The 24,888-nt window shown below is 53.4% G+C and overlaps 11 protein-coding genes across 11 annotated transcripts; 5 read left to right on the top strand and 6 right to left on the bottom strand.

Annotated features, from left to right (window-relative positions):
- The first annotated feature begins 44 nt into the window (after positions 1–44).
- On the top strand, positions 45–2,597 carry SETTUDRAFT_164298 (uncharacterized protein). The gene is made up of 3 exons (XM_008030204.1): positions 45–110; positions 168–360; positions 416–2,597. The coding sequence occupies exons 1-3, from the start codon at positions 84–86 to the stop codon at positions 2,209–2,211; spliced, it is 2,016 nt and encodes a 671-aa protein (XP_008028395.1). The 5' UTR covers positions 45–83; the 3' UTR covers positions 2,212–2,597.
- Positions 2,598–3,038: 441 nt separating this feature from the next.
- On the top strand, positions 3,039–4,261 carry SETTUDRAFT_138658 (uncharacterized protein; the record flags this gene model as incomplete). The annotated part of the gene is made up of 1 exon (XM_008030203.1): positions 3,039–4,261. The coding sequence occupies one exon, from the start codon at positions 3,039–3,041 to the stop codon at positions 4,176–4,178; it is 1,140 nt and encodes a 379-aa protein (XP_008028394.1). The 3' UTR covers positions 4,179–4,261.
- A 998-nt stretch (positions 4,262–5,259) lies between these two features.
- Positions 5,260–6,069, top strand: SETTUDRAFT_164297 (uncharacterized protein). The gene has a single exon (XM_008030202.1). It carries the CDS (start codon positions 5,293–5,295, stop codon positions 5,863–5,865), a length of 573 nt encoding a protein of 190 aa, XP_008028393.1. The 5' UTR covers positions 5,260–5,292; the 3' UTR covers positions 5,866–6,069.
- A 424-nt stretch (positions 6,070–6,493) lies between these two features.
- SETTUDRAFT_42703 (uncharacterized protein) lies at positions 6,494–7,466 on the top strand (the record flags this gene model as incomplete). The annotated part of the gene is made up of 2 exons (XM_008029954.1): positions 6,494–6,746; positions 6,844–7,466. 2 exons carry the CDS (start codon positions 6,494–6,496, stop codon positions 7,464–7,466), a joined length of 876 nt encoding a protein of 291 aa, XP_008028145.1.
- Positions 7,467–8,085: 619 nt separating this feature from the next.
- On the bottom strand, positions 8,086–10,030 carry SETTUDRAFT_138651 (uncharacterized protein; the record flags this gene model as incomplete). Its single annotated transcript, XM_008030201.1, has 4 exons — positions 8,086–8,941; positions 8,975–9,278; positions 9,373–9,616; positions 9,713–10,030. 4 exons carry the CDS (start codon positions 10,028–10,030, stop codon positions 8,086–8,088), a joined length of 1,722 nt encoding a protein of 573 aa, XP_008028392.1.
- Positions 10,031–10,985: 955 nt separating this feature from the next.
- On the bottom strand, positions 10,986–12,298 carry SETTUDRAFT_21283 (glycoside hydrolase family 28 protein; the record flags this gene model as incomplete). Its single annotated transcript, XM_008029811.1, has 3 exons — positions 10,986–11,531; positions 11,584–11,740; positions 11,790–12,298. 3 exons carry the CDS (start codon positions 12,296–12,298, stop codon positions 10,986–10,988), a joined length of 1,212 nt encoding a protein of 403 aa, XP_008028002.1.
- An 839-nt stretch (positions 12,299–13,137) lies between these two features.
- SETTUDRAFT_164296 (uncharacterized protein) lies at positions 13,138–15,007 on the top strand. The gene has a single exon (XM_008030200.1). The coding sequence runs from the start codon at positions 13,180–13,182 to the stop codon at positions 14,890–14,892; it is 1,713 nt and encodes a 570-aa protein (XP_008028391.1). The 5' UTR covers positions 13,138–13,179; the 3' UTR covers positions 14,893–15,007.
- Positions 15,008–15,280: 273 nt separating this feature from the next.
- SETTUDRAFT_155271 (carbohydrate esterase family 5 protein) lies at positions 15,281–16,052 on the bottom strand (the record flags this gene model as incomplete). Its single annotated transcript, XM_008030199.1, has 3 exons — positions 15,281–15,554; positions 15,611–15,828; positions 15,912–16,052. The coding sequence occupies 3 exons, from the start codon at positions 16,050–16,052 to the stop codon at positions 15,281–15,283; spliced, it is 633 nt and encodes a 210-aa protein (XP_008028390.1).
- Positions 16,053–18,115: 2,063 nt separating this feature from the next.
- SETTUDRAFT_138645 (glycoside hydrolase family 37 protein) lies at positions 18,116–20,364 on the bottom strand. Its single transcript, XM_008030198.1, has 2 exons — positions 20,124–20,364; positions 18,116–20,073 (listed from the first exon to the last, which is right to left on the bottom strand). Exons 1-2 carry the CDS (start codon positions 20,300–20,302, stop codon positions 18,213–18,215), a joined length of 2,040 nt encoding a protein of 679 aa, XP_008028389.1. The 5' UTR covers positions 20,303–20,364; the 3' UTR covers positions 18,116–18,212.
- Positions 20,365–21,577: 1,213 nt separating this feature from the next.
- SETTUDRAFT_172520 (uncharacterized protein) lies at positions 21,578–23,032 on the bottom strand (the record flags this gene model as incomplete). Its single annotated transcript, XM_008030197.1, has 2 exons — positions 21,578–22,100; positions 22,170–23,032. 2 exons carry the CDS (start codon positions 23,030–23,032, stop codon positions 21,578–21,580), a joined length of 1,386 nt encoding a protein of 461 aa, XP_008028388.1.
- An 816-nt stretch (positions 23,033–23,848) lies between these two features.
- SETTUDRAFT_21278 (uncharacterized protein) lies at positions 23,849–24,805 on the bottom strand (the record flags this gene model as incomplete). Its single annotated transcript, XM_008029810.1, has 4 exons — positions 23,849–23,889; positions 23,990–24,306; positions 24,404–24,522; positions 24,617–24,805. The coding sequence occupies 4 exons, from the start codon at positions 24,803–24,805 to the stop codon at positions 23,849–23,851; spliced, it is 666 nt and encodes a 221-aa protein (XP_008028001.1).
- Between the last annotated feature and the right edge of the window lie 83 nt (positions 24,806–24,888).

The raw sequence follows: 24,888 nt of genomic DNA, 5'->3' as shown, positions 1-24,888 counted from the left end.
CCACCCTTCCGCCCACCCTTCATCCCTCGACCCAATTTCCCCGTCGCTCGCCTCCCCTTCCGCAGCGTCTCTCACACACCACAATGCTGTCCTCAAGGTTATCACGGAATGTAAGTCAATTGACTGCGCCTGCGACTTGCCAATGCCTGCCGCTGACCTCATTGCAGTTTTTGCCTCGTGCGGCTTCGGCAGCGCGTCGCACTCCCGCATTCAGGGCCCCCGCCATGTTTGCGCGAGGATATGCCGAGGGCGGCGACGAGAAGGTCAAGGGCTCAGTCATTGGTATTGACCTGGGTACCACCAACTCTGCCGTTGCCGTCATGGAGGGCAAGGTCCCCCGCATTATTGAGAACTCTGAGGGTGCGTTCCAGTCCAGGCAGCCGTGATGCGAGGCCAATGCTGACTCTGCAAACAGGTGGCCGCACAACACCATCCGTCGTTGGCTTTACAAAGGAGGGCGAGCGTCTCGTCGGTATTGCCGCCAAGCGCCAGGCTGTCGTCAACCCCGAGAACACTCTCTTCGCCACCAAGCGTCTCATCGGCCGCAAGTTCACGGATGCCGAGGTCCAGCGTGATATCCAGCAAGTACCATACAAGATTGTCCAGCACACCAACGGTGACGCCTGGCTCGAGGCCCAGGGACAAAAGTACTCGCCTTCGCAGGTTGGTGGTTTCGTCCTCGGAAAGATGAAGGAGACTGCCGAGTCCTACATGGGCAAGACGGTCAAGAACGCCGTTGTCACTGTCCCTGCCTACTTCAATGACTCCCAGCGTCAGGCCACCAAGGACGCTGGCCAGATTGCTGGTCTGAACGTTCTCCGTGTCGTCAACGAGCCCACTGCTGCCGCTCTCGCCTACGGTCTTGACAAGGCCACCGACAACGTCGTGGCTGTCTACGATCTTGGTGGTGGAACCTTTGATATCTCGATTCTCGAGATTCAGTCCGGTGTTTTTGAGGTCAAGTCTACCAACGGTGACACTCACCTCGGAGGTGAGGACTTTGACATTACTCTCGTCCGCCACCTCGTCGACCAGTTCAAGAAGGAGCAGGGCATCGACTTGAACAGCGACCGCATGGCTATCCAGCGTATCCGTGAGGCTGCCGAGAAGGCCAAGATTGAGCTTTCGTCGTCCTCGCAGACCGACATCAACCTGCCTTTCATCACTGCCGACGCTTCCGGTCCCAAGCACATCAACACCAAGCTCACCCGTGCTCAGCTTGAGAAGATGATGGACCCGCTCATCACCCGCACTGTTGAGCCCGTCCGCAAGGCTCTCAAGGACGCCAACCTCAAGGCCACTGACATCTCCGAGGTTATTCTCGTTGGTGGCATGACCCGTATGCCCAAGGTTACCGAGTCTGTCAAGAGCATCTTCGGCCGCGAGCCCGCCAAGTCGGTCAACCCCGACGAGGCTGTTGCCATTGGTGCTGCTATCCAGGGTGCCGTCCTTGCTGGCGAGGTTACTGACCTTCTTCTGCTCGACGTCACTCCTCTGTCGCTCGGTATCGAGACGCTCGGCGGAGTCTTCACTCGTCTGATCAACCGTAACACCACCATCCCCACCAAGAAGTCGCAGGTCTTCTCTACCGCCGCCGACTTCCAGAGCGCTGTTGAGATCAAGGTCTACCAGGGTGAGCGTGAGCTTGTCCGCGACAACAAGCTCCTCGGCAACTTCCAGCTCGTTGGTATTCCCCCGGCCCACCGTGGTGTGCCCCAGATTGAGGTCACCTTCGACATTGACGCCGACTCGATTGTCCACGTTCACGCCAAGGATAAGTCGACCAACAAGGACCAGTCCATCACCATTGCCTCTGGCTCTGGTCTCTCTGAGGCCGAGATCGAGAACATGGTCAAGGATTCGGAGCAGTACGCTGAGCAAGACAAGGAGCGCAAGAACGCCATTGAGGCGGCCAACCGCGCAGACAGCGTCGTCAACGACACCGAAAAGGCCCTCAAGGAGTTTGAGGACCGTCTCGACAAGGCCGAGGCCGAGAAGATCAAAGAGAAGATTGCGTCCATGCGCGAGTTCATCTCCCAGAGCCAGTCTGGCGAGGGCAGTGCCAGCGCCGCCGAGATCAAGGAGAAGACCGACGAGCTCCAGAATGCTTCTCTGAGCCTGTTCGACCAGATGCACAAGGCCCGCTCTGAGAGCCAAAACCAGAGCGAGCAGCCTCAGCAGCCCGAGGGTGAGGGCGAGAAGAAGCAGTAAATGCTTCTGATTGCTAAGCTCTGGTTTTGTGTTTTCTGTTGGTATTTTTCACGTCCAAAAGTCGGCGTCTTGCATTCGGTCACGGCGGGTGTGTCGGGTCTATGTCTAGACTTCGCTGTCCCTCTCCGTGTTGAGCATCTGTGTACCATATTTCGACGATTTCTCTTCTCACATTAGCGTTTGTTTTATTACCCATTACGGATCTTTGGTTCATGTCGGAATAACGAAAGAGAGATATCCTCTGGCGAACAAAAGATGATGTGGGATGATGTAATCCCTGGCGGAGCCAATGATTATTGTACCATAGCCTAGAGATGCGAGATGGTAGCGCTCAGCTAACTTCTCCGCTCTACAATGAATGATTGAAATGTTCATATCCAAGTGCCAGCGGCTGAAGAATCTGTCTGCGCGTGACATGTTGACAACGGCCTGCTTCGGGTTTATTTGTTATTGCCGAGACTCATCACGCCGCTCACGTCCGATTGATGTGTACAATTTGCCGCTTATTAAGATTTTGTGTACATGTTACGTCACTACTAGCCGTCTACTTCCGTGTCTTCGGATTCTATCAATGCACCGCCAAGACCAAGTCTTTGATTCGACCTCCCATGTACGCCGCTCGGACCCTCCATACTTTTGCATACTCAGGCGCTATTTTCGCACGTACTCGCTGCATTATACGGAACACCTGCACCGTTGCAAGAGACTGTGAGCCAAACAAACTGCCGCTACGTTCTTGGATTCGCAGTGTCGTTGTGCAGCCAAGACTCTCTGGATCTATTTACAGTGCACGTTACAAGTCTACGGCGTCTAAGCCCAAGCCTAAAATGACCGACTCGACATATCAACCCCTCTCTGGCTTGTGGGAACCCACACAACTGCAAAGACTACATTACGGCGCCGACTCAGTCAACAAGTATTTGCTTGCCTGTCTTCCAAAGGAATCCAGCAAGGCCTTTGTCATCACCGGTAACTCACTGGCCACCAAGACTCCCTTGGTGAAGCAAGTAGAAGAGCTTCTGGGGGGAAAGCATGCTGGAACATTTAGCAAGATTGGCGAACACGCACCTGTCGCACAGCTCGACGAAGCCACTGATTTAGTGCAGAAGGATGGAAGCATTGACACGGTCATCTCTATTGGTGGTGGAAGTCCGATTGATAGCTCAAAAGCCATCAGCTATCGTCTCCACGAAAAGACTGGGAAATTTTTGCACCACATTGCTATTCCAACGACTCTGAGTGCGAGTGAATGCACGTTCATGGCAGGCTATACGCAAGCCAACGGCGTGAAGACGGGAGTCAAGGCCCAAGAGCTCGCACCTCAAGTTGTGCTTTACGACGCCAAATTTGCTCTGCATACGCCTGAGCGGCTGTGGACGAGCACCGGCCTGCGCGCCCTCGACCATGCCATAGAGTTGCTTTACCACCCCACCGCTTCCGAAATGCCAGCGCGTTGGTTGGCATTGCAGAGTGCAGCAACTTTATTGGACGCGCTACCAAAGTACAAGAAAAGTCCCAAGGATGAGGACCTAATCACCAAACTCCAGCTCGCTGCCTTTGGCTCGCTAGGATCCTTAGGCTACAACGTCAAGGGTGGACTCGGTCTCTCGCATGCGCTAGGCTATGCACTTGGTTCTCCATATGGCATTCCGCACGGCATCACGTCTTGCCTCACGCTGGGCCATGTCGTCAAGCTCAAGGCACAGGACCCCTCGGCGGCTCAACAGGTTGCTCGTCTTCTTCCTTTTATCGGTGAGCCTGTTTCTGGTAACACACAGGCGGACGCAGCGTTGGTCGGAGATAGGATTCTGAAGCTAGTCAAGGACTTGGAGTTGGATAGCGACCTGAGAAACTACAAGGTGGGAAGAGATCAGATCCCGGTGATTGTAGAGAGAGCAACAGGTGGGATGAAAGAGGGGCTGATTCATGATGCAGTTGAGGGGTTGGTCAAGGGGTTGTTCGTTTGACCAGCTGGAAGACGGTGGCTCTAATCAGATGTTCCGATGATAGATATGACGGCCAGGTTTGCAAACTCAGAGTTCACGTCCGGCAAGTTTAATGGACCTTTTGCTTGCCAAGTGTCAGCCCGGATCTCTACGCATTACCTTGCTTACAGCCGGGATGTCTGTGCGTTGCAGTAAGTATCACGTGCGGCGATCTAACTTTTTTTCAACTGCTCTATGAGTTATTTTAGGCGCTTGTAATACTCAACAAATTTACTGGGTTCCTGTAAGAGTTAGAGTTTACGCTCTTACATTTGCGTACTCGCACTATAGTCTCGCTCTGCTCTCAACAGCCTTGATGCCCTTGCATGCCTGTGGTCCGAAATTTGCTGTGTGGAATTCCAGAGCATCTGCTGTGATTGTTCACGCAGATGAAAGGGCTGAGATGATGGAAGAGTGTTGTTGCCTGGAAGAGCAGAGGACAGATATGTACATGGGGCGAAGGAAGATGTGAATCATCTGCGCATAACATGTGAATACCCAGGCGCATCATGAGCTACATACTTGGGCCTGAAATGTCAAAAGGACTATGGTTCTCACGATCGACAGAGTACACATCAAGACGTCTGGTTTGGAAAGGTACATTCTAAATCAGTCACCACTGGCCACAGGACTTGGTACTGGAGGACTACCAGCACTTGACATGGCGTTGAAGGGGAAATGATTGGATCACTGGGTGCAGAGGCCATGCCATGTGTTAGCAAGCGAGACACGTAGCTTTAATCAACGAGGCGGGACTCGATGCGTGGCTTTGTCTTCAAACAAAGAGGAGCGTCAGCGCACATGAGAGAAAGGGCGGCGGCAGGGTGTAGCGCTCGGGCCAATGACGCTATTCGCACCCTACACCCCCCCTAGACCCCATTACCGTCATGCTTGGAACATGATGCTCACATGCAGGCACAGGCGGACCACCCTTAGCAAACGGCCCGTCTGCGTCCGACACGGGACTCATGCACCGCTCGGTCATGGCGGCGCTGATATGCCTAGACCCTTCTGTCCCGCTTACCCCAACTTTTACCCCTTATAGCTGAGGCAAGGTCTGCCAGGTCGCACTACCTAGCCCACCTTTTTACCAGACATGATGCCAGACGCGCCCGTCGAGGCTGCCATTGTGCACGACACCATGGCACATGTGCCAATCGTCGTCGAGCCACCCGGGGATGCAGAAGAGCGCGGCCGCCTGAAGCGACGCAGGCATTCATCTCTGCACTCTCCACGCCGTGCATCCTCTCCATCGCGCGGCCACGACCGCACCAGCGGCTCCCGCTATCGAGATCACCACCGCAAGCACCACCGTCCATCGTCGCCTCCGTCGTCCAGGTCGCCAGCCTCTTCAACGCAAAAGAAGACGCGGCGCAGCAGCGATGGCGAGGCGGACCATACCTTCAGAGGCCGGGCGCGCAACCGGAGCATCAGCAGGGCAATGACGCGGAGCCTGATTCTGGAAGACGAAAACGCGTGCACGGAGAGCGAGGACGATGGCAAGAGGTTCCGGAGGAGGAGCCCCCCGCCCAGTCGGCACCGGGCGAACGAGACGGAGCTGGGGGGCGAGGTGCGGCGGCAGAGGAGCTATCCAAACCTCTACAAGGTAGACAGGAGGGATTCAAAGGGCGACCAGGTGGGTATTGTGGGATCTGCTACGGCTACATAAGTCACGGCGGCGCCCCACCCCACCGCTGACGAACAGCACTAGCATGTTCGCCTATGCAGTCATGTGCATACGGACGGCAATGGTTTGAGCATGGCGTTATGGGGCTGTGTGTTTCTGCTTGGTATCATGGATGATGCGGATGTGGACGAGGGCGAGGACCATAGTACACGGTGTAATCTCATCATGGCGTCTGGCGTTTGCCACAAGACTTGTTTCTGCAGTACGTGGCTATTTGGTGGCAACCCCGTGTGTCCCGGTGCGGCGCAGAAGCGGAACAGATGCTTACGTGATGCGCCTGTGGCTGTGGCTGTGCCGGGGCTTGCTGGGGCGCACAGAAGGAGAGGTGGCGCGGGCAGGACAGGACAATGAATGGGCAGCTCCATGGAATGCGCCGCCCATGCCAATGCAGAGAATCTTCTCCGCGCAGTCGCCCTCGCTCCATCCGACGTCTCCGCACTGCTCACCTCATCCCCATCGCGCTCGGCGTCTCGAATCTTCCATACCGCGGCGGCAACAAAAGCCCCACGCCCCCGCCGCCTACCCAATCATCGAAGCTAAACTCCGCCCTCACTCCCGCCGCGACTAGCCACCGCTCTCCCTCTCTCTCCATTGCCCTGCCCCTCCCGTGATGCCTCCGCCAGGCAACGAATATGCCGCCGAGCAGCTGAAGAACGCTGGCAACAAGTGCTTCAAGAATGGCGACTACGAGGGCGCAGAGGGCCTGTACTCGCAGGCCATCCAGAAGAACTCGGCCAACCCGCTGCTCTTTACTAATCGCGCCAATGCGCGGCTCAAGCTGGAGAAATGGGAGGGCGTCATTGATGACTGTATTCGGAGTATCGAGTTGCTGCAGGAGAATATGAAGGGCTTTTTCTACTTGGGTATGATTGACTTTCCGAGCACCTGTCTAGCCCCACGACCGCGCCACCCGCACGGCGGCATGCTTTCAACATAGCACCCCGGCTAAGATTCACATAGCACAAGCACAACTGGCCATCAATCACCCCAATGAAGCCCTGGCATCGGCCCTCAGAGCCTATGAACTATGCACCACATCGACGCAGCAAACTTCCAACGCTGCCACCATCTCCGCCCTGGTCCTCAAATGCAAAAAGGCCAAATGGGACATTCGCGAGCGCGAGCGCATACGCAGACGCGGCGATCTTCTCGCTGACCTCGAGTCCATGCTGGAAACACAGTACAAAAAGGACATGGACGAGATCGAAGCTCGCATCGAGACGAGCGAAACCAGCCGATCAGATGGCCAGGAAGAGAAGGCAGAGCGTAAGCTGGAGTTCGAGAAGAAGCGCGACGATCTGCGAACAGCGTTTGCAATCTCCGACCCGGACCACCAGCAGAAGCGCGAGGTGCCCGACTACCTCGTTGATGGCATCACGTTTGAAATCATGCACGATCCCGTCGTTACCAAGAATGGCCGGTCTTACGAGCGTGCCACGCTCATTGAGCATTTGAAGCGCAGTCCAACCGACCCGCTTACGCGAGAGATACTGAACATCAACGATCTGAGACCAAACATTGCACTCAAAGAAGCCTGTGAAGAGTTCATGAGTGCGAACTCGGGGTGGGTGTATGATTGGTAGGTTTGCGCGACTTCGTTGGTCCGCGGTTGACTCGGCAGGTATGTGGCATCGAGGGGTACCTGTTGCGGGGGAAGGACTTGAAGAACGTTTGCTGACCGCGTCACAGTGAAGATGGGGAAGTGGATAGAGATGCACGTTGGGCACATCTTTCATCGATATAACATTAATATCGCCTCTGCGATCTTTGTTAGGTATAACCGCCTTGTTTGCATTGAATGGCGTTGAAGGGTACCACACTCTCCTGTCGTGGGTATTGTTTAGACAACATTCAGCGTCGTTAATCAGTCTTAGTTTTATACCCATGATATTGCTGCATCCAACGGTTTTTTTTTTGTATTTTTCGGCTTTCTCAGGCGTTCTCGCTACTAGACATTGGCATTCAACGCAGTCCAGGCAAACATATTCTTCATGATTATGAGTACGGCATATCTGGAATGATCTATACTGACAAGGCAATACTCAAGCTAGTTTTTGACTTGGATAGATTTGGATAGACTTGTAAGTTTGATGAGTATTTTAGCTTAGGTGTAAGGTTTGCACCCTGGAAAGGTAGCGTAAATATGATTGCTCTGCTACTTCACTCTAAACAGGCATCATCTCCCCTCTCATTTCCAGCATACTACTTTTCACTCTCTCCATACAACGCATCCAACTCCTTGGTATACTTCTTCACCATCTCGGTTCTTCGTACACTTCCCTTTGGAGTTTTCAAGAACGGCTTATTCACCACAACAACCATCCCCCTCTCCACACGCGCATAAACGGGCGAATCGGCATTGACCTCTTCGATTCCTCCCCACACATCATCCAGCCCGACGCCCGGTTCCAGCCTCACAAGCAGTGAAGCCTTGGGCCGGCGCGTGCCCACAATCAGCGCCTCCGCAATGCCCGGATGCGACCGGAGCCGGTGCTCGGCAGCAGTGGGGAAAAACTTTTCGTTTGTCACGAAAACCAGCAAGTCGTCTGCGCGGCCATGGTGTTTCCACATGTTGGGGTACTTGGGGTGCTGAACGAACAAGTCGCCCATGTTCTTTTCGCGCACGTCGGCGGGAAACAGCCTGAACAGCGGCTGCACGTAGCCATCCCACGCCTTGCCGTCGTTGCGCACCAGCACCGCATCGCACACCAACTGACCCGCCGCATCTTTGGAAACAGGGTCCAGCCGCATGTTGAGCGCGGGATGCGGCATCGAGTACTCCCATATCCCGTCGTCCTTGAGGTCGTCGTCTACGCGCCGCACACACGGCCAGAAGCCCTGCTCCGTCGACCCTAAACCGCATATCAGAGCTACTTTCTGCACCACCTTGTCGCCTGTCGCCCGCGATATCGCGCCCCCGCCATAGCGCACTCCCGTGGTTCTGCGGGCGATCTGCTCGAGCCTGGCCGGGTACTTTGCCAGGACCTCGATGTGAGGCGGAACCATGTTGATCATATCCACCACCTTCTCCTCGTCGTCAGTTGCATTCTCGCCATTACTCCTCCCGTTTCGCTGCAGCTTCCGCTCCGACGCGAGATAGTCCAGCGCAGCGATGACGCGGTCGACGACTTCTTCGGGCGTGGAGCCCATGGTCGGATATATGGGTATGATGCCCAAGAACAGCGCGAGGAAGAGCATGCTGGTGATTCCGCTCGCGTGATATGGCGGGTACACGACCAGGACGTTTGCGTTGCCTTGTCCGTTTTTCCCACGCAGGAGCCAGTCCGTCGACTTGAAGCCCGCGGGTGGCGGCAGGCGCACGGTGCCTGAGAGGCTGCTGGCCCATTCGTGTGTCCAGAGGATGGGCTTGGGGAATCCGGTTGTGCCAGATGTATCTATACTCACGTTAGTTTGTCCCCTTCCTTGCCTTTTGCGTTTTTATCTCAAGGGAAAAAACTATATGACATAGCATGGGAACTGCAAACTTACGCAAACATATCAGCGGCTCATGTTTGTGCTCGGCAAACGTCTTTGAAAACGGATACCGCTCCACCTCGTCCCTTGAAAATAGCTCTTCAACACTCGGCACGCTATGCGTCTGCAAGCTTTTCCTCTCCAGGATCTCGGCTTGCACGGGATACGGCGATTCGGACGTCAGCAGCGCCGTTGCGCCCACCGTCTCCAGCAGCTTGACCAGGGCCTCTGCGCCGTATCGCGGCGAGGGAAAAAGCATCTATGTAGGGCCATGACACCGCAATTAGCTCCATCCACATCTTTCTCCACGCATTGTACTCTGCACAGCGCGGCTCAAGTAAACAGCTTTACATACCTTGTACCCAGCCACCACGCTCCCCAGACAAAACACCGCATACCGTATATCATTCGGGCCCATGTACACCAGCGTCTCACTCCCGTTCTTCTGGCCTTCCTCCAGCTTGCCCACATTCTCGTCGATCCACCACGCAAACGCGCTCACGGCCCGCGCCAACTCAGCATATGTGAAGGTGCGAAACCCCCGCGACATGTCGCCCGGGTCGCGCGGGAACTTGGCGTACGTGAGCGATGGGTGTTGCGCTGCGAGCCGGAAAACAATGTTGGGAAGTAATTCGCCGTGGAATTGCGGCCATGGTGTTGGGCGTGGCGACATGGCTGGCATGTATCTATGTGTGTATGTGTATGTGTGTGTGTGTGTGTACTGATGAGTGATGGGAGTACTGGAGGGGAGGAACGTGGATAAGTTCGTTTTCCGGATCGGGAGGGGTATCAAGTATATATAATACGTAACTATGTATAATGGAAAATGAATAAAGAAAAGACAAGAAAAGGAAAGAAGAAAAACACACAGAACACCTACGTAGAACTATTTGACTAGTTGCAAGACATCCATACTTGATCAAATGCCGCGTCTTTCTTCCTTCCTTCCTTCCGTTTTTGCTGTTTTCCTAGATGATATCCTAGGTCTTATGGCAAGCGTACCCCGCCTCCGGCCAGGTTTCAGTCTCACCGTACCCGTAACGTGTCGGACGGTGAGACGGTAAGTAAGTACTAGTAAGTCGGGGTGTGTGTAGTGGATATGACTACATCCATCCATCCATCCACCCACCCACCCACCAAGCTCGGCCCCCCCCCCGCCCACTCTTAACACCAAAACACATAAAGTATACATCACATATCTTTTTTTTTTGCCTTGGGCGTAGATGCGTGGAAAAGCAGATGCCGTCTGTCTCCCATGGTCAGTTTTTTTTCATTTTTATTTTTTCCGGTGTGATCCCTGATTGTTGGGGGAGGGGGGAGGGGGGAGGAGGAGAAGAAGCGCGTGTTAAGTACTCCAGGAAAAATAGACTTTACAAATGTGCAAGGATGGGACGTTAGCCTTGAACTCTTCGGGGCTGGGTCGCAGGGTTTCAACGGGCGAAGCGGGAACCGGGACTTTTTGCAATAATGGTGCGTTACGACGTCAGAGGGGTAGTTGGTGGGGTTGGGAGGGGGAAAACAAGGCTATAACTCGGTGATTTGCGGGGTTGGATAAAGTCTGTTGGTAATATCAAAAATATACTATGTACATATATACACGTGGTTCAAAGGACAGGTATGTCATGTGCTTATACGTTGCCGCTTAGTTGCTGCTTCCAGCCTGCGGGGCAAGTGCCGGTACAGTCTAGCCCACTGTCGCTGTTCATGTTGCTACATAGGACTTTCTCTTGGCCACCCCTGGCGGGCTTGATGTTGATGTTGTTGAACTTCAAGCCGGTGCAGGGTGCGGCGGCACTGCAGTAGATGGCTGTAGACACGTCGTATGCCGATGTGCCTGTGATGTTCTCCCAGGTAATGTCGGAGATCTTGAGGTGCGAGGAATCGCAGTTGGTGTACGAGTAAATGCAGGGCGACACGTAGATGGGCTGGTTGACGTCTTGGATCTTGAAGTTGCGGAATGTCACGTTCTTGACGTGGCCGGTGCCCGGGTACGTCTTGATCCATGCCGCGTTTGAGCTGTAGATGGCGGTGATGTCTTCGAAGAGGATGTTGTCGACTGTCTCGGGAATGTTAGGAGGGTTGCCCAGGCTTCCAATCACCATGGCGCCGGAGCCGTAGCAGGTGGCATTCTTGACGTGAACGTTGGTGCTGTTTCCCTTGATGGAAATGCAATCCTTTATATAGGTCAGAATGTGGTTGCTGAGACAATTTGAGTGGAAGGCTTACATCGCCGCAGGTCACGGTCCAGTTCTGCAGGAAGATGTCTTGCGCGTTCCAGCTGTCAAAGCCATCGGTGTTGACAGTACCCCACTGTGATGAGGAGACGGCCTTCATATCGAGGTTTGTCATGGTGACGTTTTGCGAGTGGGCGACAAATGTGTGCCTGTGTTGCTATGAGCAATTTAGTCTGTAGATACAACGCAGAGGCTTACCAGAACTGTGTCTGTCTCCAAGTGATTCCGTCGACAACGACATTCTTTGCGTTCCAGAGTGTCAGGCTGATTGGCCTACCCGCCATGTTACTGCCATCGCGGTTGGCGTCGTACCACACCTGGCCATTTCCATTAAACAGTCCTTGTCCATGGCCCAAGAGTGAGAAGTTTTCGCCTCCCAGACGGAATGCCGTGCTCCTCTGCTGGAAGACGACACTGACGCTGTTCTTCACCCAGTACTGGATGTCAGTGCTCCAGGTCAGTGTGCCGCGAATGTTGATTTCGCAGTTGGTCAGGTTGAGCACATCCATGACTTTGCCGATGGAGTAGTTTCCCTCGGTGATGTCTACCTTTCCGTTCTGTCCGCATTGGTGGAGGGCATCCAAGATGTAGGGACTGTCATCGCTGGATCCAGAGGGAGTGACGGTGCATACGGAGCCCGTCTTGGTCATGCCAGCAAAGGCTGGAGCGGCCAAGAGGCATAGCTGCGCGAGGTTACGAAGAAACATGATGAGAGAGACTAAGCCTTGATGTCAATGACAAGCTTTTGGAGGAGCGCAGCTTGGCTATAAATGACCCTGTTTAGAATGCTTGTCTTTGAATTGTGGAGCATCTAAAGCATCAATTAGAGTGCTACCTTAGTCAGGGAGCACATTTAGAGAAACGGGAAAATTGAACATCATGTTGTGAACGACACGATTGGCGCAAATACTGCCTGTGGCGCTCGTCCCCTCGTAAATCCGGCCATAAACACGGCTGATCACGGCCGTTTAGGTAGAAGTAATTAGCCTAGACAGCCGGCCAGCGGGGCACGGAAGACATTCTGTCACCAGTCAGTGTCGAAGATATTCAATCTTTATGCCAGTGATGGAAAAATTGCCGCTTCAGGGCTGCATGAAACAATCAAAGTACAGTATTGGGGGCCGACTGCAGGGCTCACTAGAAGGCTGTGTGCCGCGAAAGAATAGCTGGTGGATATGAGAAGAGTAGCAACGAGTTCGTGAGACTGAATAAAGTTTAGTATCTGCCGAATGTGAGAATGGTCAGTGTTCAGGTCAGCAGGACTGTGATAAGCCGCGTGTCGGTGTGGCCTGAGGAAGGATAAGCAGATGAGCGACTGGCAATGAGCGTGAGCATAGTTGAAACACGCGCACAGGCGTACGAGCCCGAGAGGTGAGCCCAGTGGGGCTAATGGGGGGGTGAAACATGGAGGTGGTAGATTAAGGGTGTTGATAGCAATTGGGGAGACGGGAGGGAACGAGGCTCGGGTGTGCCAAGCCCACGTCATTGGGCCGTTTGCGAGTTTCACGGCGCCGGGAAACACTCGACGACGACCAACCAATTGCCCGGCCATCGAGCGTCGCATGGACTGCGCACCACGCTCATTATCATGAACAGCATCGCCAGTATGCGTGCCTTGCGCCTGCGGCCCTCGATAGCTCGGAGCCGCCTGTCCCACCGCCCGTTCCACCCCTCGACGCGACATGCTACAACCTCGACCTCAACCTCGGCCACGGCCACGGCCACGCAGGCCGCTACAAACGTTCGGTCGACTGGCACCCGTGCAAAGAACTTTCTATATGGCTCGCTGATTGCCATCGGAGGCTCTTTCGGCTATCTCTACGTCACCGATACGCGTGCCAGCATCCACGAATGGCTGCTTGTGCCTGCACTGCGGCTCATCTACCCCGATGGCGAGGAGGCCCATCATGCCGGCACTCAGATGCTCAAGGTCCTGCATAGTTTCGGCATGAACCCCCGCGAGCGTGGTGTCGCCGACTCGCAGGGCGATCTGGCCGTCGAGGTCTTTGGGTACACGTTGAACAACCCCATCGGGACATCTGCTGGAATTGACAAGGGTGCCGAGGTCCCCACACCGCTGTTCGACCTGGGTGCAGGCGTTGTCGAAGTCGGAGCAATCACACTGTTGCCGCAAGAAGGCAACCCAAAGCCGCGTGTGTTTAGGATCCCCAGCCAGAACGCCCTAATCAACCGTTATGGATTCAATTCCGAGGGTGCAGAGCTGGTAGCTTCCAGGCTGCGGCAACGCGTGCGCGAGTTTGCCTACCACGCCGGCCTTGGACTGGGCGAGGATGCCGAACAGCGAGTGCTGGATGGCGAAGCTGGTGTGCCGCCTGGTTCGCTGCACAAGGGACGACTCATGGCTGTACAGGTCGCCAAGAACAAGACGACCTCTGAAAACGACATTGACGCCGTTGTGCGTGATTATGCGACTGCTGTGGGTTATGTCGGAAAGTATGCAGACATTCTTGTAGTCAACGTCTCGTCGCCCAACACGCCCGGTCTCCGCACCCTCCAGAATGTCGAACCTTTGACAAGACTCCTTTCAGGTGTTGTCAGCGCCGTCAAGAACATTGACCGTAAGACTAAGCCTGCCGTCATGGTCAAGGTCAGCCCCGACGAGGATTCAGAGGAGCAGATTGCCGGCATTTGTGAGGCTGTGTGGTACTCTGGTGTGGATGGTGTCATTGTTGGTAACACGACGAAGAAACGACCAGACCCGCTTCCCAAGGGCTACCTCCTCTCACAGTCAGAGGCCAAGATCCTCCTCGAACAAGGTGGATACTCTGGGCCACAGATGTTTGAGCGCACACTGGCCCTGGTAAGCAAGTACCGCAAGGCGCTTGACGAAGGCCCAAAGCAGATTGCACTGCCTGCAGAATCCGAAGACACGAAGCCTCTTGCTGGCCAAACCACGGGTGACGAGCCTTCACCCAGCATTCTAGAGAAACTTGAGTCCTCAGTCTCCACCGAGTCGTCCGACACCAAGGCCACACTCGATATCGATCAGCCCGCACCCGCACCCGCATCCTCTGACTTTGACGACATTTCCAAATCTGCACCAACTATCACCCTGCATTCCACACCAAAGGTTGCGCCTGCACCTGACGCGCCACGCAAGGTCATCTTTGCCACGGGAGGTATTACCAATGGCCGACAAGCACGAGAGGTTCTCAATGCCGGAGCAAGCGTCGCACAAGTGTACACAGCCATGGTCTATGGAGGTGCAGGCACAATCAGCAGGATCAAGCAGGAGATGAGGGACGATGCCAAGGCTCAAAAGACCATTACCAAGTCGTAGCGTAGACAAAAGGATATAGACTGGAGTTGACTTTTACACGGGCGTCAAATTCAAGCACATTTCTAGCGAGGCTGGTGATAAACCTGTGTCGAATGGGTGCACTGACATGAATTTTCGCCTCTATCAGCCGTGAAATATCATTCAACAAAAAACACATCAACCGAACTCAGTCTTTCACGGGACGCCTTCACCTGGAACGAATGACGCACGACGCCGACCTGAACACTACATGCCGACACAAGACCTGAGCTTGTCACCAGATATTACGATTAAAGCTTACATTTGATCGTCTAACATCAGACTGTCATCCATGTCCAGGAGAGAAGTTTTCTATGTGCCGTTCTCATCAATCTATATACATCGTCCCGACCTCCACTTACTTCTGGAATCACGCCGCACCAATCTTGCTCTCCAAGAACCTGGGCGCAGGGCCCGCAGCATCGGCATTGTAAGAAAAGTGAGCTGCGGTAATGTAAAGAGAACCAAGGCATACGAGATCGCCAGCGGCACAGTACACCTTCAAGTTCGACTGAGGGTAGCTCTGGATTGCGCCGCCGTTCTGGTAATTCCTGGTGTAGCCAAAGAGAACGATGCCCTTGACTTGCTTGCGGACGGCGTCCGAGAGCTTGGGGACAGCGCCGGCCATGACGGCAGTTCCTTGGCTATATGATGGATTAGCAAATGATACAAAGTCAAATTATAGCGGGGGAAGACATACCTGTAACCACCAGCAACAATGGGAGTACTAGGGCACTTTGTGTTGGCCTGTTTGAACAGTCTCACAGCCTCGTTAATGGAAGCAGTCGAAGTACCGCCTGGGAGGATGTTGTCGTATAACCCCGCCCCGTATGGGCCACCAACACCCTGGACCCAAACGTTGCTGGCGCCATAAGTGCGCTGCAGAGCGGATGCAACGGCCGGACCTGTGGATATGCCCTAGCGTTTCTTGTAAGCCAAAAACCGTACGGCCGTATTACACGAGAGCGTATGTGTGTGTCTGACTCGCAGCACAGACGTACCATGTTTCCAGGCTCGGTGCTAGCACGAGCAAAGATGAAAATCACCTTGGGACAAGCCCCCGCCCTCCCGTTCTCAAGATCGTTGCTGGTGCTGGATCCGCTCAACTGCCGGCTCTGGATTGCCGCCTCAGAGACTGGCATGGTAACGGGCGAGGCGGCTGCCAGCGCGGTGATGATGGAAAGAATGAGATACTTCATCTTGAGGTGCGTGAAAAAAGCGAGTAGAAGAAGAAGATCCAAAGAGCGAATAGACAAAAAAAAGTTACTATTATGTATAGTAGTAGTAGTCGTAGTAGTAAATGCTCTCTCTAAAGAAAACGCCCGGAATGCTTGGTGCTATGCGTGTAATGTTCCAACAGCCAGCCTCAAGACCGTTATATATATATATATACCTCTGACATTTGATGTACAAGTCATGGAAAATAACTCCTCCCCTTTGGGTGCTGCTAATTAGCGCTCCACCACCCGGATTAGCAAGCCTCGTTCGTTCGTATCGCAGCACGGACCCCCCGGCGCGAAAAAAAGAAGCAATGTTTGACGCACCTGAGGCCGTTTTGGGGAATGGCTAGGAGGAGCAGGATGTACGTACTTGGAAGAAGAGGAATAAGAAAATAAAAGGGAACGAGGCTGGTGTATGCAGATGCCTGGAAACGGGCATGGCAGGCTTCTAGCGTGTATAGTGTAAGGAGTATACGACTGTTGGCCTATGGCGTAGGTTGCCAAGTCAGTGTCATGACCTCGCAATAGACTGCTTTGAATCAACCAGCGTGACAAGTAATTACCATGAGAAAGGGCTTTGCCGAACAGAGAGTTCGCATGACGGTGCTGACGTTGGGCGCTATTCCCCGGCCATATGCTGTCTACCCCGTACTAGGCAGTATCAGGGCGACACTACATACGATGACAGTTTGCTTTTTTGTTTCTCCACCCTCCCGGTTCGGCGAGCTGGGGGGGGGGTGTGAGATGTAAGTGACCTTGGAAGACCACTTAGCCTCGAGAAATTTTTCTTGCTCGCACGCCGCCGGCCCCCCTCCGTAATCAGACAAGTCTGCCGGATGTATGTTGTCGACATTCCATCGTGTATAAGACTAAAAAGCAAAAAAAACATGAAAAAGGTACATGAACAGCCGGCTCACAGCGCCAAACGCAGACAAAAGCACAGCCAGAAACATATCGGACACTCCCACTAGCGCCCGCACCAGCACCCGTGCAGGAACCCCCCCCCCTCGTTCCAGCACCGATGCAGGTAATCCGCCGTAGATGGTACATGCCTAGTGGGGTTAGTATGTGAGCTTCTCAAGTACAAACAGTGCTAACAAATAATACTAATCCCGATTCCGGTGTCTAAGCTCCCCTCCTCACATGTATCTATGTACGCATTTGGTCAATCCTCCCCCCCCCTTTTTTTTTCTTTTTTTACATACATAGATACAAGTCCTGCCAGCCGCCCCAGTAAGTTACCTAGTAGCTACATGGTAACTTGCAGACATGTAAATTTCAATGGAGACTCCCGGGGGGCCTTGTCGGCAATGCACCGGCAAACGCCAAAGACAAGTGCGATAGAGCCCAGACGCTAGATTCAAGCCAGGCGGCCGCATAATTATGGCGTACTTGGTGCCAAGTGGGCGCTGAATCAGGCCGTTAAGTCGCGTTGAACAAGAAATTCGGTGGTGGCGCATAAGTAACGGGATGGCCAGCCCCGTTGCGGGGAGGGGTGGGCTTCCAAGCGACATTCCAGGCTTCGGAAAAAGCAAGTAACCAAGCGGTGCTCTTTTTGCTTTTTTCCCCCCACATGTGTATGTACATATGCCCAATGGACAGGTAGGGGGCAGCGCAGCTGGGCTAATTTCCCTTCGCTGGTTGTGGGCTAGTGGGTGTACACGGGCGTGTCACAGATAAGGTGCGTGGAGACGCTCGTCGGGGCAATCACATGACTCGGTGAAGCACGTGCGCGCCGCCTGAACTATGGTGGGGGAGCTCAATCGTGATCGTACAGCGGCCATTGTCAGTGTAGATCATGCAGATGGATGGTGCATTTTTTTTGTTGCTTCGTTTACTCACAGATCTGGAGTAGAGGAATAGCTGGAACAAGCAAGCGACGCATAGTGCTAACCACTTGATGCGAATGCGCGGAATCATGCTGCCGAGAAAAGACGTTCAATCGAGATACGCGTTAAATGATTTGAAAAAAAAAGAATATTCGTGACATGGCATACGGAATAAACATTAAATCAGGCATCAACGGCTCGTGTAACAAGATTACCAGCGTGGGGAAGCTGGTCGACTATCAAACAGCTAGTCCTAGTACTGCAATCGGCTCGATCTTGTCTGCTTAATCCACTTTGCATCCCTCTTGCTCAGCTCGACCGCACTCCTCCTCTTCTTCTTTGCATCGGCATTCCCGATATTAGCAGCTGTAATGTTCCCGCATTCGGGTGTTTTCAGCCGCTGTCCAAACTGGTCGACGGCCCAAATCAGAACGCCGTTTGACCAGCCAAACCCTTCTACGACGGTGTATTCGCCGCCGCCGCCAGCAGCATTGGTGCTTTCGTCGGAATACTTCTCGAAGATGGTGCCGTTGCCTTGGGAATTAGCGAGCTGTGGCACGTCTTGTGTTGATCCGCCAGTCACACGCCATGTGCAGTACAAAGAGTCGAGGTAGCGCTGTGCGAGTTTGAGGGCAAGGTCTTGGGTCCAGACGTAGTCCTCGGTTGTTTGATCGTCCTGCTCCTCGCTGACCTCGAGCGGGGTGTTGAGCAGGCCTTGCATGAGGATGTACTGCAGTGGCGGCCATACATTGGGTTCGTCCCATTGTTGCCCAGTCGCAAGGTTTGTTGCTGCAATGGCGCCCTTTCGTGTTTCCAGCAGTTCTTCTACACGAGCGTATACTCGCCGCATGGCTTTGGGATCTTTCTTGATGCTTTCGGGTGCTGCTCCCGTCCAGAATGGATAGAACTGTGAGACCTCGAACCAGACCTGCTTGCCCTCTGGTGCGCCTTGGACCGAAAGCGGAGTGCTGGTGTTGTCTAAGAGCGTGTAGATGTTTTGGCTATGCGAAGTAAGGTTGTAGTCGAAGTAGCTGTAGTGCTCAGGGGACCACAATAATGTTGTCATTGCCTCGCTGCGCTTTGCTGCTCGTTCAGCCCATTCTCGTGCAGCGCTGTAGTTGCCTTGGTGGCGATGGAATTCGGCAATAGTGATTTCGTTGTAGTACAGGATCGAGTTAAGCTCAACCGGAATAATCTCTATGGTGTTGAGGCTGCGGAGTGGGAAATATGTGTCGGTAACAGCATCTGATGGGTTTGCGATCCAGCGAGCCGTATAGTCCCATCCGCTCTCCGCACCTGACGCTAGATTCGAATAGAGCGTGGCCTTTTGGGTCTCGTTGAGCGGTTGTGTGGCATTGAACTGCTCCCCCTCTTCGTTGAAGTAGGTTTCATTGTTTGCAGTCACATAGTCCTCGTAGTAGGATTCCGGTCGCGGCTGAGTGTTCAACACGGCGTAGTGGTTGAGCGAGTAGTTCATACCGCCGCGTTCCAGCGTTACAGTACGGTTGGTGACCCAAAAGTTGTACTCTTGCTCAAGGATAGGCAGGGCACGTTCCAGCAGCGTATAGTTCTGCGTGTACTCTACATACACGCGAACCATCTGCGTAAGCAGCGGTGGCTGAGACCGGTTCTCATAGTATCGCCGAGCACCATTGGGCACAAAGCCAATCTTCTCGACGAGATCCAGGAAGTTTTCAATAATTTTCTCTGCAATTTGTGTGAATGATCCCTGGGTGCGGAGGAGACCTTCGATGATCCAGAATGAATCCCAGTAGTACGGCTCGCGGAAACGTCCACCTGCAACCACAAATGTGCGGTTGACGGGAATGAACGAGTTGACGCAGCCTGAGCAGTTACCAGCTCCGACATACCGACGGGTCAGGTCCGGCCAGATATCTATGACTTTACGGGTGAATTCCTCTACAACCGAGCTGTTGACGTTGTCGAGAAAATCTGGCTGAGTCTCTAGCTGGTCGTTGGGTACTTCCTCGAGCTCTGAGCCCGCCTCTCCAAAGTACTCGGACAGAAAGTCATTGAGCGCAGTGTTGTTTTGAATAGGCCGGGAAAGATTGGCAAACGCGGCGAGGACTTCGTCCAGTGGACGTATTGTCGGTCTGCGCTTGGTTAGAACAAAACGAGAGGCTGGCTTGCCGACAGCACTCACAAGTCAACAAATGTCTTTGAGTCTTCAAATGGTCTCGCCAGTTCAATCTCGCGGAGTAAATCACCATAGCAGTAGATGGGAGAGTCGCAGGGCGCAATCACACTGCCATTAATGTACAATGACTTTGCCAATGGCGCCGCAGCGACAAGAGCCGTAGCCAGCAAACGTAACGAAGCCATTGCTTTGAGGCCAATTCCACCGTAACGAAAGCAGAGAAATTCTCGCCAGGCAGCCCATCAGCACCAGCCACCTTTTATATGCCCATCCGTGCCACGCCAGGCTGCGAAGAAACCTGCCATTGCAGCACGAATCCCGGGTATGTGACCGGCTGGTACACGTACGTGGCTGGCGCATGCAGCTACGGCGTAGGCCACTACCCTTGGCAATGTCCTAACCAGTACTAAGGTCGCGATGGGACGTCAGCAAGGGCATGGCAAAAGCATCGGGCTGCATGGCGGATGTTGAGGAATCGAGAGAAACTGGGGGGTTCCCCGCAAAATGGCGTCCGCCGGCGCTGTCGGCAATATCTTAGCGTGATGTCATCGCTGTCAGCCCCGGCACCGAACCACGGAAAAAAACAAACATTGACTCATGTGCCCAGCCATCATTTTACGTGTCGCAATGCCTACGTCGGGAAATACACACGCCGTTTATCCCGATCTTGCTTTCTATCCTCCAAATCTATACCGTCCTGGGGCAGAGTGGGCTCGGACTTGGCCGAGCATCAGGAGATCAGGAGCCGATGCCGCCAGTTCTTCGACTATGCACGCCATCATGTCGGGGCTTTGTAAGAAGCAAGGATTAGTTCTCACCAACACAAAGACAGCAGCCGGATATCGGAATGTCCCTCGACTTCTCTACGCATGAGCCCTGCCCATAGTCCCCAAACTATGGCACACAATCGGAGGCTTAGAAGCACCAGCAAGGTACCTGCATTCCGCCTCATCAGACGCCTGTCAAGTCGTCCAATCCAAAAGTGAAGCCCGGCGCTTTGGTAGCTATGAAATTAGTCCTGCATCCTAGAAGAGTCCGATCTGGGAAGACTAATTTAAACCCAGTCGTTCTTTTCCTTGGCCGTACAGGCATCCGCGGAGGTGACAGTAGCACATCACTCATTCGCATCCGAGGTTGAAGAACTGATCAAAATCACCCATTCAGGCCAGCAAGCCTCGAAATGCTTCAGAATATCCATTTCATACTCGCAGATCCTGGTGTTGCTCCATGAAAGCTCTACGAAAGCAGTCTTTCCTCGTTTAGGAACGTCCTTGCGGTGTCGGGCAGATTATGAGTTTTGGTTAGAACCCACAAGAAAGCTAACAAGGCTCTCAGAAGTGACGAATTAGCCAACGAATGATTTTCCTTCCTGGCCTCGGTCCTACACCAGCAGGAGCGTCGATTCTATGCCCAAGTCCACCAGACATCAGCGACTGATATGCACACGCATATTACCCAACTCATCCCCAAACCAGCTCAATCTTGCCACCCTTAACTTTTGAGTTGAACCACTCGTAAATATCCACTTCGCTCTGAACAATCCTTGCTCCATCCAGTATTCCACTCCTGCCCAGTCTCTCCGTCGCAAACTGTAATTCCACAGTAGCCAGGTTCCTAGCAATACACGCTCGGCTTCCCGCACCAAAAGCAAACCAGTACTTTAACATATCCTCGGTGGGATTTAGCCATCTTTCCGGGCTGAACACTCGAGGCTGGGGGAATACCGCAGGGTTGAAATGGAGTTCGTAAGCTGAGCAGCCAATGATGGTGCCAGCGGGAAAGTAAGTGCCCTTGAAATTCCAGCCACCAGCTGGTACGACGTGAGGCAGGCGCGTGGGGTTTGCCATACTGAGTCGCAGGCCCTCTTTAACAACAGCATTGAGGTAGGGGAGGGCTTGAGCTTCCTGCGCATCTGCCCCCAAAGCGGCATTTTTGGCGACCTCTTCCTTCGGTCTTTGATACTTTTCAGGGTGCATAACAAGGCTGCGCATGATAGTCGCCAGGTTCATGCCCGTGGAATCCGTACCTGCGAAGATGAGGTCCTTACACTACGCCCTAACCTCCGAGTCGCTAAGTCCAATGGCCAACAATCGTCCCGGATATGTCGTTGACTTGGAGGTCGTGTTTGAAACCACGGTGCCGACGAACTTGTCGACTAGTGACATACTGTCGTCTGCCTCGCGATCGGGTACCAATTTCGTGACAGCCCACTCCAACCACGCAAAGACGAGGTTCGGCAGATAAAAGAAGCGACCAACCGCAACGAAAAGATCCACAAAGGCGCTTACACTCAGCACCGGCCCTCTTTCGCTGACACCATCATAGTTTTCCCGGAATAAGTGCGTAGACACTGCATCAACCGCCAGGCTCCGCGTTAGGTTGAGTACGTTTACAGGTCTCTTTGTCTTTGCTTCTTCGACCAACCGGTCAACCATACGATCCACACATCCCCAAATGGCCCTCTCGTTTTCGCGCAAAGCCTTTGTAGAAAACAGAGGTACCACTGCTTTCGCCCTTGGACTCCTATACTCGGTATCCGTAGTCGAAAACAGAGTCTTGTGCCCATCGATATCAAAATTGGCATAACAATTCGCCTTGGGAAAGCCCCTTTTGGACACATAGATTGCAGGTATGCCATCTGCGTCGCTCAAATCCACTTCAGTAGGCGAAACCCGGACGTATGGGCCGTATTGCTGGTGGAGCTTGTGAATCGTGCTTGCTTCATCTCCGACGTAGGCATGATAGTACAGCCAAAGGGACGTCAGTTTAGCCAAGAGAGGTCCAGGAATGTGTGAAAGAGGATGAAAGTAGACGCGGTATACCGAACGAATGAATAGAATGAGAATAGGGCCGAGAGTGAGTGTCAACATCAAGTGGCCGCCGACGACACCCACTATCAGGTCTTGCAAAGCCATCGAGGTGTCGAGCGGAAAGAACTTGTTACATTGAGAGCCTTGCGGGGGCTCGTAGCTTTATGTAGGTCGGGATTGGTTGAGTCACCTCATTCGTTAGTGGGGTGCTATCAGCTCCGATAAGCACACCCGGGCACAAGGTCACTCTGTCTTATATCCGACAAACTCTAATAATTCTAAATTTGACTTGGATTGTTCTTTGCCGCAGGTAGTTTCTCTTCTCTTCAAACGCACATTCAATTGGGCTACCTGGATCAATGATATCATTACAGCAGCCTGACAACTTGGCCTCATACGAGTCCGGCTCGTTCCTAAGGATTCGTATCATGATACCTCGAGCAGTGCTGAATTGATCTTGTATAAACCACAGCACTTTTTCATATGCCAGGAAGGAAATCTCATGCAATCCGAGGCAGATTACCTTCAGAATTCACATCATACGGGTTGCATTGTACACACCAAACAGCGATTATCACAAGCTCTATCATTTCAACAGATTTTTTTTTCGTAATTTTCTCCACCAAAGACACTTTTTGTAGTATAAGTAATCGAATAAACTCAGGACAGCAATGCTTGAATCCAAGCTCCAAGAAGGGGGACCCGTGATTCGCGCTAGCCCTGCTGCGTAGTCGTCACAGCTGGAAAAGCTGTAGTGACTATACGAGAAGAAGAGAAAAGAAGAAGTCTATTGGTCAAAGCAAAAAACACCTCTAGTCTTTTGACCAAACTCGGCTCAGGGGAACACTGATGGAAAAGATGGCAGCGCTCCCTTCACCACGCGTCCACAGAGCGGCTGCAAACCGCCACGATACCCATAGTCTAGCCGGTGAAAGCGTTGACTTCCGAGTCGAGATAGACACCTATTTTTCGTTAGTTCTGAAACGGAAAAAAAAGGGCCAGAAAAAAAGAAGAAAGAAAGAAAGAAAGAAAGAAAGAAGAGAAGGGATTGTGAAGACTTACTATCCGCGAAACTGTTATAGATGACGACGCTATCCCCGTTCTTAAGATAGCACATGCCGCCAGCCCACGTGGCAGCCAGACAGCCCGGCATAATGGAGCAGCGCGTCACGCACTCGGTCAGCGAAGGCGTCTCGCCAATGGCAATGTCGCCGCCGTAGTAGTCGTAGCTGCAGCGCGCAATGTACGCCTTGCCGTTGGTCGTGTACCGGCAGTAGTCGTCGTTGGGGCAGTCGATGGAAGAGCCGCAGCTGGAAGCGCCGGGCGTGGGTTCGGGCTTGGTAGCTGTGATGATTTGGACGCCGGCGTTTACGTCGGTACTTTTTTGTGTGTGAACGTTAGTTGATTTTCTTTTGAAAGGATGTGTTACAGAAATGTGGTGGTGTTAGAAGAGCGGGTTTCAGGATGGTAACTCACCCTGTTCGCGACACGCCGATCTCCTTGCCAAGCAGGTAGCAGAAGTTGTCTTTCTTGTTGAAGGCTGTGCAGCCGCGACGCCTGCCGCATGCATCGGCACAGTCGGCGAAGGTGTTGGCCTATATGTTGGGTTTTTGCGCGTGAGTACTTGGATCGCTCTTGTGGGAAGTTTACCGGGTTCTCCTTGTCTAGGGAGAGGAAAAAAAAACTTACCTGAGCAGTGGTGATGACAGTGCCGTTGTAGTCAGTGTTGCAGTTGAAACGGAAAATGGCGCCATTGGTCGTCTGCGAGACGCAGTGGTTCCAGCGGGGGCATGTAGGCTGCGCAGGACAGTTCTTGTTCTGGCGCGCCTGCAGTCCGGCGAGAGCGACGGTTGCGTTGACAAGGACTCCAAACTGCATGTGTGGTTAGTAACAAAGGTGATTGAACAAGGCTTCCTGAAGGTGAGAGATGGGGTTCTTGCTTACCATTTTGACAAAGTTCG

Source organism: Exserohilum turcica (genome assembly GCF_000359705.1).
Source record: "Exserohilum turcica Et28A unplaced genomic scaffold SETTUscaffold_4, whole genome shotgun sequence".
Lineage (NCBI taxonomy): Eukaryota > Fungi > Ascomycota > Dothideomycetes > Pleosporales > Pleosporaceae > Exserohilum > Exserohilum turcicum.
The sequence above is the reverse complement of the archived record's forward strand: the minus strand, read 5'-3'. Positions and strand labels throughout refer to the sequence as shown.

Bases quoted from the DNA above. Each gene is read 5' to 3' on its own strand.
- SETTUDRAFT_164298 (XM_008030204.1), top strand. From the start codon at position 84: ATGCTGTCCTCAAGGTTATCACGGAAT. The intron at 111-167 runs GTAAGTCAATTG...ACCTCATTGCAG, and splicing joins CCTCAAGGTTATCACGGAAT to TTTTTGCCTCGTGCGGCTTC. The intron at 361-415 runs GTGCGTTCCAGT...CTCTGCAAACAG, and splicing joins CATTATTGAGAACTCTGAGG to GTGGCCGCACAACACCATCC.
- SETTUDRAFT_138645 (XM_008030198.1), bottom strand. From the start codon at position 20,302: ATGGCTTCGTTACGTTTGCTGGCTACGGCTCTTGTCGCTGCGGCGCCA. The intron at 20,074-20,123 runs GTGAGTGCTGTC...AACCAAGCGCAG, and splicing joins TCAAAGACATTTGTTGACTT to ACCGACAATACGTCCACTGG.
- SETTUDRAFT_164297 (XM_008030202.1), top strand. From the start codon at position 5,293: ATGATGCCAGACGCGCCCGTCGAGGCTGCCATTGTGCACGACACCATG.
- SETTUDRAFT_164296 (XM_008030200.1), top strand. From the start codon at position 13,180: ATGAACAGCATCGCCAGTATGCGTGCCTTGCGCCTGCGGCCCTCGATA.